Source organism: Aptenodytes patagonicus, chromosome 20, assembly GCF_965638725.1.
Source record: "Aptenodytes patagonicus chromosome 20, bAptPat1.pri.cur, whole genome shotgun sequence".
NCBI lineage: Eukaryota > Metazoa > Chordata > Aves > Sphenisciformes > Spheniscidae > Aptenodytes > Aptenodytes patagonicus.
Window position 1 is genome coordinate 3,792,936 of NC_134968.1, and position 15,462 is coordinate 3,808,397.

General features: G+C 43.7%; 1 protein-coding gene across 10 annotated transcripts in view; it reads right to left on the minus strand.

Annotated features, from left to right (window-relative positions):
- TANC2 (tetratricopeptide repeat, ankyrin repeat and coiled-coil containing 2) overlaps positions 1-15,462 on the minus strand; it is a 287,901-nt gene that overhangs the window by 61,614 nt on the left and 210,825 nt on the right. For all 10 annotated transcript variants that reach the window (XM_076356962.1, XM_076356961.1, XM_076356968.1 and 7 more), the window contains 2 exons: positions 7,709-7,990; positions 5,245-5,378 (listed from right to left, as the gene is read on the minus strand). In XM_076356962.1, the coding sequence (XP_076213077.1) occupies positions 5,245-5,378; positions 7,709-7,990 (416 nt within the window). The remainder of the gene's footprint in view (positions 1-5,244; positions 5,379-7,708; positions 7,991-15,462) is intronic.

Genomic DNA, 15,462 nt, shown 5'->3' on the forward strand with positions numbered 1-15,462 from the left:
CAAAGAATATAGCTGTTCAATGGGTTATTTAAAACTGTGTAGCCAATCCATTAAAAATCCTCTGCGAGTAAAGGATAAAACCTTCAGGGAAAATGGTGAAGGTGACCCTAACCAGAAGGGACACAGTTCAGGCTTCTTCTTTTGAACTGAGTTGCTCTCACCTTGGGCTGTCGTACCTCTGAATGGTGCTGATGCCCCTTGCTGAAAGGCAAAGGTCACCTAGGACACGCATTTGTGGGTCAGTATTTTTCAGCACAGGCAGGGGTCGGTAGGAAAGCCTCACGTTTCATTTCTCTGAGGTGAAGGACCAGCTCTGGACAAGCAAGGTCACACTCCGGCTGAGACACATAAGCCCGAGTTATACATTGCCCAGCATCATTTGGAGACAGAAAGGTGGCACTGCAAGGACAGCCATGTGGTGACTTAGCAATGGTCACTCACCTCCCCTGGCCAGAGCAAGTAAAGTCAAGAAGTATTTTAATGGATGAAAGATTAAACAGAAAAAAGGCAGAAAAACCACGGCGCAACATGGGAGAGGTGTGGAGTGCTGCCTTTTTATGGGATCTTAGGTTTCAAAACCTTACTGTTCATATTCACAACTTTTTTTTCCAGTTTCACCTTCCAGTCATTCCGTGATATAAGGCAATATGTTTACAAGCACTAAACAACAGTAGATGAGTTTAACAGTTACATGAAGCTACGTATTCAGCTATATGTGGCTAGCTCACCAGGAAAGCCGGTGTGCATCTATCACAGCGAAGGAGCCAAGTCTAGCTTGACTCGTTGGCACTGCAGAAAAACTGGCAGCCTGCTCATTGTCGGAAGGCAGACTTGAAATAAATTCAGGAATCCTGCAAACTTATTTCCATAATACATGCATATATATTAAAACAAAAGACTAACCAAGCAGTTTTGCCAGAAATGCTTATGTTTTATTTGCAAGTGTCAAGACGGGTGTTGCAACATGAGTAGTTTTATTCATGACTTTTGAGTTTGCCAGATCTGGCAAGACAACCTCTCTTGTCCTTCCTTCCCTGCAGGCCTCTCTACTCCATGCTACAGTACAAACCCTACTGAGATAGGGGATGGAGGAAAAACTGCAGAGAAACTTCCCCAGCGAGGACAGCTCCAAACTCCACTGCTGAGAGCTGGGGTCTGACACACGTCCCCATACTCCTCACCACGACTGGTGGGAAGTCCATCAGCAGTCACTGCCTCAGCTCCTCCTCAGAGGCAGGAGAAGACAGTGAGTGAAAGGGAAAAAAGGGGCTTGTGCCAGCTCAGTTCCCAGCAAGAGGATTAATGTTACCTTTAAAATTAGGAAATTGATTCACAGAAATCTCTGCAAAGAAGCTATTAATATTGACATATATTTAATATTTTCCTTGCAAGGAAATGGAAGGCAAGGCATTTACCTCTTGATGGCTCAAGTTTCCTGGCAGGCTTCTTTCCCTGTCTAAATAACAGCGCTCAACGCAATGCCAACCACAACCTTGAACGTGACCCTGGTGTGACAGCAAGACTTTGATCTTTCCCTTTTAAAAATGTTCTCCCTCGACACATCCAAAATGATCACTAGGAGCTGGAACAGGACAGTCAGAGCAGACTGGCGTGATGCTCCACGTAAGTTATACACAGGCATTATTGTACTTCCAGTATTTTCTCCGCTAATCTCTCAAGGCAGAATCGCTCTGCTTCCACTTACAAAATCTCAGTAAGACTGGCTGTTAGGAAGAGAAATGACAAAAGGAACAGAGCAATCTCAATTTTAAACCCTTGTTTTCTCTCATTCTTTCAGGAGAAACTGCTGCAAACCCTGAAAAACATCCAACCCTTCCTACCATGATCGGTACTCCTGTGGCAAAAGACTCCACTTCCAACCAAAGAGAGGGCCTGAGACATGAGAAATCTCAACAGCTGCCCACCAGGGTCTGGGAGGAAAGGAATTTTGCCCCGTTTTTGATGTTTTTCTCCTCCTAGGACCCACTCGTGAGGATAAATTCAGGTAACTCCTAAACCAGTTGGATACAGCTTGTTTCCTGGTGCAGTTTTTGCAGGACAAAAAAAATCACACCCGATAGTGGTTTTCCAAATGGCCTCATTTCTAAGCATTTTTCTTCTCCGTTAGTTTGCTGATGAACACTGAACTAGAAATCATGGATGACTTCAAACTGCTCCCTAAGAATACAGCAAAATAATGGTCTTTTCCAGCATGGCAAGACTGAGTGGAGCTCCTGCTAGGCAGTCTTCGGTTACTTATTTCTAAAATTAACGATTTGTTCATCTCTGACAACAAGAGCTAAAAGCAACCCTTGCCCCCAGGAACCTACTGCATGACAAACAGGCAGAAAAGTACAACCCTGAATAATCCAGAGGAGGAAAAGCAACTGTTCACCTTTCATTTCTGTCATCATCAACACACAACTTCTGAGTTTTGGGATAAGTGACATTTTCAGAAGGAACGGAGTGGGTGAGAGGGACGGCGTGCTTCCCACTAGCGTTCTGGAGCCTGCGCCAACCATTACTTAAGCCTGTTAGTATATTATTAATCTGCTTTCGTAACGATCTGCATTTCTCTAGCACAATGACCACAGCACAACCTGAGAACATCCTGCTCTGCTCAGTGCAAGCAGAGGTGGAACATCTGTGCGTAGCTTTATCTAGCTCCTCACATATGTTTCATATATCTCCTAAAATATTCCTGACAATTGTGGTTGTCCATCACTGTCAACACATTCTTCCCTACTTCAATTCTGACTCTAGTCTTAATGCAACTATAAAACACACATGTCCAAGAAATACTTTTCTAACCAGACTAACGTATGGGTCAGTCTTTCCTTCACTTCCTTGGGCTCTTTCTTCTTCAGCCAGTTGAAAAAAACCCTTTTAAGTAGGCCATCAGCAATTCTTTTTTTATTCCACAGCTACTGATACAGGAATATGCTGCTCTCCTCTCCCTTCCTCCTGCACCAAAGGACATTCCACTTTTTTTTTTTTCTTCTTTTCTTTTTTAGATTAGACTTTGGAGAGCTTTTAGCTTACCTATGTGAAGGGTTTTCCTAAACTGTCCCCAAGAACGCCTGTTGGAGAACGTGGCATCAGACATTCAGATTAGGCAGCTAAAATATTTTAACCAACTATTTTTACTATTGTCTGCCAAGACATTCAGTGTATTTGCTCTGTTTAAGAGTTCAGCATCTTCAAAGCCTCTTATGAACAACAAATTCTCATGATCTCTCAAAGGCAAGTTAGATGCGTGTGATCGAGTTTCTGAATGAGGCGATCGCACACAGAACAAAGAGCTCAACACTGTTATTTTAATGGATTTTCAATTCTGTTGCCAGGTCAGTAATCCTTTTTCTCCCAGTGTCACTCAGAGACTTCAAAAAACCACAGCTGGGGTGGAACAGTCAGTGTTTGTTTTATCTAGGAGGACATCATACGGCATGGTTCTTTCTAAGCAAATCAATTTATCTGCTGTCGACAGCAAGTATTCATCAGCAGTGATGCTGAGTTGTACTACTCAGGAGGTTACTAAGAGTGCACTAGGCACACGACTTCCAGCTATTAATTTGACAAACATCCTAAACCATTTTATTTGCCTTTATTTCCCTTCCTGAGGCTTGATAATCCATCAAACTCACTGTAATATGCTGCACAGTAGTTCTGGAAAAGGCTCTGATGCAATAAAAACAGAATTGTTGTTTATGATCAAGAATCAGCAGCAGGAACACGGAGCTCAAAAAAAAAAAATTCAAACAAACCAAAAAACCTCCTACACTTTCAGAAAAATTTCCCTTTGTGGTAGGAAATGAAGCTCTGAATCAGGATTTAAGCACATGCTTTATTTCAATCATGGCTTCACCCAGGCACACACTGCAGCACCACCTGGAAGACAACTGCTCTTCCGAATTGAGAAAACCAAGTAACACCTAGTTACGTATTCCTTCCAGCATCAGATATCAAAGGACCATTATCTGCACAGATCACTTTTCTTTTAATAGGCAGGGAAACGGAGGTAGATGAGATGCTGGTCTCCAAGGATCCCAGCAAGGCTAACAGCAAAGCTGGGAATAGACCCAAGGTCTCCGAATGCTGAATCAAGCCGTGCTGCTGCTGCTCTGACTCATCCCAGGAACTGTTTGCTAAACAGTACGAAGCTTTTCAGAAGTTTCGCATGCTGTGTCAGCTACTCGGGTAGAAGAAACGATTCCAAGTACTCTTAAGGTCAACTCATCAGCCTTGGCATTGATCTTTTCGTGAAGGCTTAACATTTGGAAGCTGGTGACAGTTATTTCTGGAATCTGCCTACATTTACAGTAGTTGAGATTTATCGGGAGATTAACAATCATACTAAATATCTGTAATCCTGCTGCTAGCACAAGAGGTAGTACATCTTCCTAACTCACTTGTTATGTTCTGACCGCAAAACACAGGATTTGTTTTGCAAAAAAATTTTGGCTAGGGGATGAGCAGGGCTTTATAACCCTTTCCCTAAAGGGGTCTGCAGCCAAAGAACAAAGGCTTTGCTTGGTATTTTCCTCTCCGAGGTGGGAGCAAGCAACAGGAAAGCATTAAGGGCTCACATCCTCTCAAAAGGTGCAGGAGGAGCAAGATCTTTGGATTTCAAAGCAATATAATGGCACCTTCCCGCCACCCAAAAGCAGGGCTAAATCTCACCTGTAGCTGCAAATCTCACCTACAGTAAGTGATAGTGTTATATACAATCCACTCTTGCCATAACAGCAAGCGATTTGTTTATCGCTCAAAAGGCTACGATCTGTTTTGTAGACTTTTCCAAAAAATGCCTAAGTGCACACACAGCAGTAACGCTCACAGCCTGCGCCTTTACCCACTGTAGGATAGCTGCTCTTTTCAAAATGAAACACCGGTGAAACGCTTGGCAATGCTGTTTTCACTGTTGAAGAAAAATTACAATTATTCTGGTAACTATGTCATATCATAACATTTGTAAGGATAAAGTACGATGGCTGGGAAAGATAAACTCTCAGAGTAGAAGGGGAGTGTATTTGATGTAATGGGAATTTCATTTTACAGAAATAACTTTCCTAGGGTAATAAAACTTGTTCCAGAAGTTCTTCTCTAAACTCTCACAGTAAGCATTTGAATGCACACATTTTCCAGTGCACCGAGTGATGTAAGGCAGGAGACCTTCCAACAGGTTCCATTAAAATTGACATTTTCCCAAGGACCAAAAAAATCCCAAGACAAATGTTTCCATACCTGTGAAGCAAGTCTCCGCATGGCCTCTTCCTGGCGCCGGCGCATTTCAGGAGTCCCCGGGCAGCTCCCGCTGGTGATTGACGAGTGAGCAGAAGGCGGCTGGGTTAAGGGCAGCTCTCGGTTTGCATCCACATCTGTCCCAAGGAAAGAGGTTATGAATTGCTACAGGACAAGCACAACAGACATTATTATTACGGACTAGGCAGCTGCTGTCTTCTAGCAGGTCATACATGGCAGTTAAAGTACTTCCCATAAATGCTCTGGTTAGGATTTCAGGCAGCAAGAGACTGCGACACCGTCCAGCCAGGTCAGAGGCTTCCCAAGAAACTTCTTTTGGAAGCAGCACTTTTGGGAAGGACCGCTAAGATAAAGCCTCGAGCTTGTCTCATTCATCTTCTCCACTGTAATTTCACTGACTTTAAAATAATCACAATAATTGAGTGAATTTGTGCACTCTCGAAGGTAAGCTCTATCTTCAAGTTTGGTGTATTTTAGTGCAGTGCTCTCCTACTCTGCAGTTCTGCCAATAGATCTTCCCTTGTTATGAACAATCGCTGGTTAATTTGGTTCCGAGCTCTCCTTCAGCGGAGACAGCTGATTTTTCTGAATTATGTACCTATTTTATAACATAAATAAATGGAGAGCCACAGCTAACATATCCATCTGAAGCCTATTAATGTAATCAGAGGGGGAGAAGCAGGGGCAGCACCAGGATCTGGAAGAGGCTTGCAAGCAAATAATGAATTATGCTGGAATCATCTCTGTCAAGTTTAACTGCTTTCTATTGCGTTTTAGTGGTTTCTTTTGCCTGGCAATGCAGAAATTTGCTTTACCAGTAGATTGCTACAACAGTCCATTCACCTGGCCTTTGTGGGTAACATTTTCAAACCACTCTTATTTTCACTCATAGGTACTCATACTGAATATTTTTGAATGACACTAAGACATGCAGTACTTGATGATGTCTAATTACTGTCTTTATTTTAGGAACGTTTTAAAAGCAACAGTCCTCTTAAGCACAGTCTGTACTAGCAGAGGATTTTCCTGAATGGATTGCTGCAATGCATCCTTGAGCTTGACTTGAAATCGTAATGCAAACAATGACCCATTTAATGGCAAATAACAAAGGAGGACGACTGCCTACATAATTAAACCCTGAATGTGTTAGCAATGATGCACATTCTTGATTTTGACCATGCAACACCACCTTCACCTGTTTTATTTTTCTGAGACAGGAATTAAGAGTATGAAGCTGTATTTATGCCAGTTTACTAATGCTGATAGCACAACTGCTGTAGTATAGTCAGGTCACCTGCTTGGCATTTATTATTAAACGTAGATTTTACTAAGCATAACAGATCTTTTTTTCAGCATGTGAAAAAAAAAAAGAATCAAAGAAATTTGCAGAATAATTATTATCTTCTATAGCTAGCCTAGAACTTCTGATCTCTTTAGGAAATAAGGTCGACTTAGTTGATTGATTCTCCATCCCATAACTAACACTGAGTAATCATTCAGCTTTCAACTTCACGGACAAACCAGGGTGCCAACCAAACAACAGCACGTTAGGTGTGACCAAGGATCTTCGTCCTTTGTGCATGAAAGATGCAGAGCACTCTCATCTGAAATATCCAAACTCTTAGTCTGGAAACAGTTAAGTACAGTAGTCTCTTTAATCGCCACAATCCCTCTAAGCAGACTGGGGAGACACACAGTTGGTGCACTGCAGAGCTGCAGTTAAAATATAGAAACAAGCCCTGCCTTTCACTACGCATTGTTCATTTAGCTCTGACAAGTGACACTATTCAACATGCCAACATTTGGTGACATTTCAGATATTTCAACACGGCTAAGAGTACTGGATTCCGGTAAACAGATTTAACTATAGTTTCACTGAGATACAGTGACCTAGACCCTTAAAGATACCTTTAGGTATCTAACCCGGTATTTTTAGTCCTGTCTTATTCACTTACTGAGAGCTGAATGATTTTAAAATGTTGTCATCCCCACCTGCAAACATGTCAGCACGGAGTGATGTGAATTGGATGGGACCACAAGAGGTAGAGCAACCCTGGGTGCCGAGCCCACATGGGCTTGCGACCCACCCTAAACATTCACACCATGATAAACTGAGATAAACAAACCATATGGGAAGGAGAATGCACCGGCACGGATTTGTAATAATAGAATGTTGGCAATTAAAATTGGAGTCTTCCCAATCAGAGAAAATCCATGATGTTTCTAAGTCAGAGAAATAAGAGACAGACTATTCAGACTCTTCAAAAAGTAGATTTGGAACAGGAGCAGTATAAATATTACTGACAGGTGCTTCCTTTGCTTGGCAACAAAGACTAAGCTGATTTCTTGGGCCTGAAGAGGAATGGGATCTTTTTGGCCAAAACCGTTAAAAAAGTTGATGGAAAAGTTCTCTGATTGTTGAAGATCTGTGTGCTGCTATACTTACGTTTCGGAGAGGCATGTGGGCTATCGGAAGCAATCTGTCTCATACGTGTGCCGTGGCAGCTGAGCGCAACCAGTCTGGAGATGATGGCGGTTTTTCCAAACCCGATGTTCCCAACGATCACTACGCCTCGGTTGACGCTGGCGTTTGAACTCTGCAGCTGCGCATCTATCTCGTGGAACACCCAGTCCCGGCCAACGAAGACGGACTCAGTGGTGATGCTGGGCACCTCGAAGAGCAGTGGTTTCAGAGAGATGTCGGGAGGTCTATAAGGTGCGAAGCGTACTATAAAGAAGAAACACGGGGAAAGAACACAAACATCAATGCTAACAGTAAAACTACAGTTCAGAAATTGCTGTTTAAACTTCCTTAGATATCCTTTCATTGCAAAAGGCGAAAAAAATACAAGCTTGTTTATTACCCACAGGTTTGTTGTTAAAAGCATCTGGCTCATTCATAGCATTTTCCACCAAAGGAGTTCAGAGAACCTTACAGGAAGAAGTAGTTTACAGCTAGGGAAAGTGTAGCTGGAGAAATGAAATGTCTTGCTTTAAGTCACCATAATTAAAGGCCCTGCCGCAGGCAGAACGGTACGCTTTCCAAGGCAGCTACCCCTGTGACACAGTATCGTATGCCTGTTCAATATATAGATATTTAATATGTCTGTTCACCTGTTCAAACCAATGAGCACAAAAAAAAAATCTTAGCACTTAGAAGTGTTAAATCAATCTAAGCAAAGTTATTTCAACTATTCTAAGGTATGTAAATGAAACCAGATTGCTGATAGGATTTTCCTGTATGGCAATTAAAACATTTTCTCTTTTCACAAGGAAAAGCGGTGTTACAAGCAACATAAAGTTAACAGGGAGTGCAAGAAATACCTCCCCAACAGATCACGTATGCTGGTGCAATGCTAACACCTAAAAACATGGATATTGATCGTGTCACTTTTCCCATTTTTTTATGCATTAGATTATAATAAAACATACAACTAAACCCAAACCAGCCCTGAAACTTTTTCAGGAACGTTTAGGGGTGGAGGGAGAGGGTATTTGCCATTCTTTCCATTTGGCACAACCTATCTAGGGAATGCGCACTGAAAAAGAGTAACAACTATGCACAGATCCGGTGCAAAGATGCTATCAGAAAGATCAACTCATATGGTGCGTTCCGCCTATGAGATCTGTAATTGGGAGATGATACACATAAATCTATTAAAAAAAAAAAAGTGATGAAAGCATTTTGTGCCAGCAGAGACAGTTGCTGGATCTTCCCACTTTACCACCGAAATAGTTTCTTAATTAAAAACTTTCAGAAGGTGGCCACAAAGACAGCAGGTGATTCCCACTCAGGGGGAGGTTACCCACCCTGCGTGTTTTAGCTGCAAACTTTGAATTTTAGAACATAATTCCTTCAAGTCAGAGCTAAGCAACGTGGATGGAGCTACGTCTGTGGGACACGATTTCAGACCTGGACCTGGTATGGCAGCTCTGAACACACCTTCCAACTGCAATACATGTCTTGTACTTGACATTCAACACATATATTTAAGCTGATGTAATAAGCTGTGGAAAATTTGAGCTGTGGATCACAGAAGTTGAATTCAATTTGTTCTGAGATCATACGGCATGCTGAAAACGAAAACAACCATACAAAATCTAGATGTCTTCATAGCATATTTTAAAAGAAATCCCATGAAGCCACAGAGGAGGAGTTCCCTGAGCCGGACTTCAGAAGGATTCTAAGTAAAAAGGCTATCCGTTTGCTCAGTGTTATCTCTTGGCACGATCACACTCCCATCATTTACATTAGCTGCTTCCAGTGGAGACCATTTGGTTTCTTTGAAGTTTTAAAAGCCCTCAGGCACTTAAAAAGCATAAACATCATTCAGCAACTGCTGACGTCTGTCATTTCTTCACCCGCTCACCCTCCGCTGTGGTGGCTTAATCCCTGTGCAGACCCCCTGGTCTGGCCGAAGGCCCTCAGGGGTACAGATAATGCTACTGCACCAGACTTTGTACTAAACTAATTAAAAATAGTTTATCAAATTACAACAGTGGGATGCTTTATCTGCATGGGGAGAGGTTATAGATGTGCTACCACCCTGAAGATCCTACTGTAAACATAAACACATGGTTTTTGAACAGACCAGTGTGCTGTGTCAAGCTCTGCGCTTCGGGATGAGCTCCACTCCCAGGCCGTGCAATGAACCCCTCTGGAAGCTACAAACCGCGCCGGCGCCTGCTCCCTCCCAGTCCCCCCAACCTCCCTCCCTCTGAACCAGTCCGGCAGCAGCAAAGTATTCCCCCCGACTCCAAGGCTCTGCCACCTCTGCCCCAGCACCGCCCCGTCCCGTCCCTGTGCCCCGACTCCGGCACTGCACTGGGCCCCTCCCCGGGGGACCGCTGAACCGATGCCCGCGGCTCAAGTCACCTTGAAATCCTTCGCAGGCCTGACCAGGGATCCTGATCCAGAGCTGATAAAGGGGCTGGGATTTAATGTTACACCAGATATGCCTAAGGAAAATAGCTTGTATTTAAAAATGTTAGGGATTTTGAATTTCCTTTTTTTTTTTTTAAACTGATACAGAAAATGCTGCAGACAGGAGCAGTATTTTTATTCCCACTTGAAAATGATGAATGTGCTTTAAATTTATCCTAGGGTGGAGATGGCTTTTGAATTGCATGAGCTCACAAGCAGCTCGTTTGATTCCCCTTGCTGGGGTCTGTCACGCGAGCGCAGCGGGATGTACTGGCACGGGAAGATGCTGGAGAAGCAAAATCGCTGGCGGTGGGAGGGGACGAGGCAGCGGGGCTGCTGCAGACGGCGGTGCCGAGGCAGCCCTGGGGCCGCGCGTCCCCACATCCCCATCACAGCTCCTGGCTGCGGCAGCACCAGCCTGGCTCTCGGCGTCAGCAGGGCTGATGGGCTTCCCACCAGAGGATGGCACATCGCACAAGCAACAGCACATGGACGTGGCAGAGATAACCAGCTGTAGTGGTCCGACTGATGCAAATTAAGTGTTCCAGCAGTGCATTTGATGAGGGAAATTTTTTGTTTGTATTATGCCACCAATACTATATATAGAAAATAAAAAAAAAAAGAGAGACTCCATTTGGAAAACATCAAGCTGAGATTTGTGCTTGATAAGCTACAGCTTTGCTTTACTTGTGCGTGCATGTATATACGTGATATGTCCTGTTAGTGAGTGAAAATGTACAATAATACTCTTCTGAAAGCCAGAAGTCTAACAGGTACCAAATGGTCTCAGGGCTTAATGCAGAGACAAGACTCATTAAATATAAAAGCTATAGGATCCAATGCTCCTGCTTTACATGGTGGAGACCTGGACTCAAATCTTGGATTCTTTTCAGAGGTGCAAATGGCTTTGAGGCTATGTGACGCCTACACCTTTGACCACAACACCCCAAAGAGACAAAGGATCTCCTAAAGATTGGTCTTTATCCAAGTGAACAAGAATATACACATCTTGGTTGTCACCTGGGAATAGCATATCCTGTCCTAAAAAAGGCTTAACAAAACCCCCGAGAAGAGACACACCCGCTTATCTACCTATATTCAACCTTCCTGCCCCTCCAGACCTTCCAACACCACCGGTCGCTGACCACAGCGGAGCAAACTTCTTCTCCTGACAAGCCATTTCACAACCTCAGGCTTCGTAATCTCAGGGCTCCTGGAGGGCAGGGGATGCTGGTAAGCATCTCGCCATTAAGAAAACACTTACTGCCACATTGGTTTGGACGTGAGTGCCGAGAAGACGCTTTTTGTCTCACCAGCCACCAAAGGCACCTCCACGTGCCAGCAAAAGACATTTTATTTCACCACACCACGTTTTGAAGACAAATGCAGCATCTACATTTTCCTAGGTGGACTGTCGAAAACGTTTATGAATAATTTAAGACTGCCATTGACTAATTGCAAGCCATGTGCCAAATCCTTATTAACTCCCGATACTGTCTGCTGAACCACGCCAAAAATCCTCCCCTGTTACTATTTATTTTACAACCCTCAGCAGCCAGCGGTCCCCAGGCACAGGAAGGCAAGGCACAAACCTGGGGGAAGACCCCGGAGCCCTGGGGAGGTTTATCAACTCTTTTCAAAGAGTTGAAAAAATACCCCACATCACAAGGAAAGGAGAATCAGGGAGAAGGAAGGCTGCACCAGAGCGTCAGCATTTGGGGCAGAAATTAATTAAAGGATAAGCTAATGGAAAGGGCTCCAAAAAAGCGGGTAAGAAGGTTCAGAAGTATCGGGTGAGGATGTGCGCACACATTTTGGATGAACCCTATTAGCCACTTGACTTTAGTACTTGTGAAAAATCAAAGTATGCGAATAAGCTGCCTTCCCATCCTTGAAAATTTGTCAAACGCTTGCTGAGTTTTATATTCCTTTTTAATGAAGCATTTTATAGAACTTAAGCCAGAGACCCACAGAAATACCCAGAACTTCTGATAATATCTTAGTATAAATTAAACCCATACTTTTCCTGGAAATTAGTGCATGGAATGGGACAGAACGAGGTCTGGTAGTGTAAAATTTTCATGAGAGCTGATGAAATACTGTGCAAAATTCTGTAGAGCCCAAGCAATAAATTCAAATCCCAAGGTGAAACACTGCCTACCATACCCATCCTGGCTCCTTTTGTGGCTGAAAACTTCAATTAAATCAAACCAAAGCTGGCTATATTATGTGCACGATGCAAAAAAAGCCATTGGGCTGAAAACGAGCAGGAGCAAAGTCAGAGAAAGGCCCATCCCGCTTTATCACACAGGTCACCCTCTGCTACCCAAAGTGAATTTTTAGTTATTTTAGTTGTTGGAGTCTAAAACGCCTGTTCAGAAATAATTTGTTTTACTGAGTCCCCTCTCTTCAAACAGGATTTTTTTTTCTTAGCTACGTGGGCAGTCAGGATCCACAGCTCCTTAGCTGTTTTACATTTTGTTCTCCACGCATTTTGTTGCCATTTTAGTATCTCCCGGTGGAAGATACATCTTGCTGTCCAAAGCAAGCCCTTACAGGGCTAAGCTGCATAGCCTGGATATTGCCAGTATGTTGAGAGAAAGCCCAGGTGAGAAGCGCTTTAATATTTACTACAGTGAAGTGCCGTTCTGAATAACACAGTATCAATCAGCATCTGCTGTGTCCTTCGTTAAGTAAGAACCCATAAATTAGCCAAATGTCTGAGTTCATTTCCTTTACTTGCTTTAGACTGCAACTTCTTTCAAGTGTCATCTTAAACGTATACATCCGTCAGGATGAAACCAGTGCCTATTTTTCACAGACCGTGTGCCTAAGGCGGCTAAACTGTTTTTTGGCCTTTTTAACAAGTGCGTGACACTGTCTTACCCAAAAGGTGACAGTATTAAACACATACCATGAGGAAAAAAAAAACCCAGAAAATGTAGACAGTTTAAGGAAAACATGCTACTGCCGTATTGCTTATTATTGGTAGACAATATATTGGTGGAGTCTGAGCCATCCTCTCCTCCACTCCAAACCTCACCTAAACACCACGGTTCTTCACACCCTGCATCAGCGCTGACATTTGCTTTTTGGAGAAAAAAAAATCATGATGGCAACAGTCAGGGTGTTCTAATACCACATAATTTGGTCGCCATCTGGCTCCTGCTCATCACAGCCATCATCTTGTACCTTGGGGTACAGCAACCCTGAACAGCTTCAAATCCCGCCGGCTGAAAACAGTAAAAGCAAAAACTGCGTTCACCATCCTATTAAAAACCTGCTGCTGGTACGAATACTCATCATGCTCTTAGCCGTCGGGATTGCTAAATTACTCCCCTGGTTAAAATAACTGATTTAACAAAAAATAGCAGGGATGGTCTCCCATTTAGTTTCCCTGCACTGGGATTCTTGAACACTGGGAACAAATCAGCGGGCTGTAACGTGTTCCCCTGATACAGGGCCAGGAATTGCTTCGCTATTTCAGCCCAGTGCCAAGACTAGAGATATTAAAGTTAAAACCAAGTTTAGGATTTCCAGTTGGAACAAAGAGCTGGTGATTATAACAGCCCAGATCGATGCAATTTCACAGTAATATCTGGAACATGTAGTATTTTGGGGGAAAAAAACCCCTCATATATTCAATGAAATGAAAATGTTTCCAAATAGTGGTGGTTTGGGTTTTTCACATCCTCCTCTACTCCCTCGCGTTTTAAAAATAGCATGGCACCTCAACTAGGATCAGAAGCAAACTCCAAAAAACTGAAACACTGCTGCTATTCTCATGCAACCTTCACAAAAGAGAGGAAAAAAAAAGAACAAAAAGAAGGAAGAAAATATGTACTGCTACATGGTTTTTAAAAGTGTGTCTGGAAAACAATTTGATTCTGTTCCTACAATAAAGTTTAATGTTTTGGATGCAATCACTGCAAATTACGAAGCCTTGGCAAGCTACTCTGTTCAAACATATGGAAATTTTGTCTGTCAAACTTTGCTTTCTTCACTTACTGCCTGCTAATACATTTTTATAACTGCCTCACCAGCCAATATCATTTCATTACAGACTGCGATCCAAAGTGACACAAACCCACTTTTTTCTTCCAGCCGGGGGCTCGTGTATTTGGTAGAAATCCCAACCACACTGTAACAGGTCGTGCTTGCCGTGCCGAGCGAAAACCCAACCTGCCACCCTCCAGCTCCTGATTTCCTTACCTGAGGATGGTGGGCGCTTGCTCAAAAACACCCCAGAGAAAAGAAAGGTTCAACGTACCGCCAACAGAACCCCCTTCTCCCTATGAACAGGGGAGAACAAACTAGTCTCATGGCACAGCAACAACCAGAAAAAACCCCAAATGAGCTTTCTCGGCCATTGATTCATCTGCGCAATGACAAATGATGGGGACGAAGCATTAACCTGGTGATCTGCTGCAGATGCAGGGCTGTCACGGTAATCGCTTGAAGATGCAGTCAAAGACCGTGCTCAGATTAAAAGGGGGATGGAAGTTGTAAGGTGGGCTGAAACCCCAAGGACACGGGGTGAATCTAGCTGGAGTTGCCTGGAAATAAACAAAATACTAAAATGTCAGCCCTGGCTCCTCTTCTCATTGCTAACGACTTTTTTGTGGAATTTGCCAGGAAGAACCACAAAAATTCCCCTCTCAAAAGGCCTTTCAGAAGTCAAAGCGCTGCCTGAATACCGGCATTGTGAGCGTCCGTAAGAGGGACGCGTCGGGATGGTGGTTCCATACACTGCGCTTGGCTCCTTCCCTACTGGTACGCTGCAAACTGCGAAGCAGGGGCCGTAATGCTTTGCTTTGGTTTGAAAAAGACAGCAGCCCATCAAAATGTCTCATTTTTTAGAAACTATCAAAGCATTAGCCATGCAGTGCTCAGAGACTGACAGAGGGCTGCTAGGGGAGCAATCAGGGAGAGGAATTTGGGGATCTTTTGCAGGAATATCCCTATGTGATATAGGGGTGGATGTATAGGGCAATGCTCCTGAGCCAGGGGGTGCAGGTTCAGACCTGGGCTGTCCGTAGGCACACGCAGCCCGCGCCATCGCTGTGGACCTGGCTGCTGGGCTCCAGGGGGGCAGCGCTCTCGGCAAGCCGGACATGTGTGGAGGAGATGGCCATCACCCCGCCTCGGGGCGCAGAGCAGCATGCTGTTTTCAATGCACAATTTGCCAATTTGTACTCGTGCTCCTGAAAAATGAGGCCGCTCAGACTTCGGGCCAATTTAACAATACAATTTCTCTATAATCCATCTGAAACAAG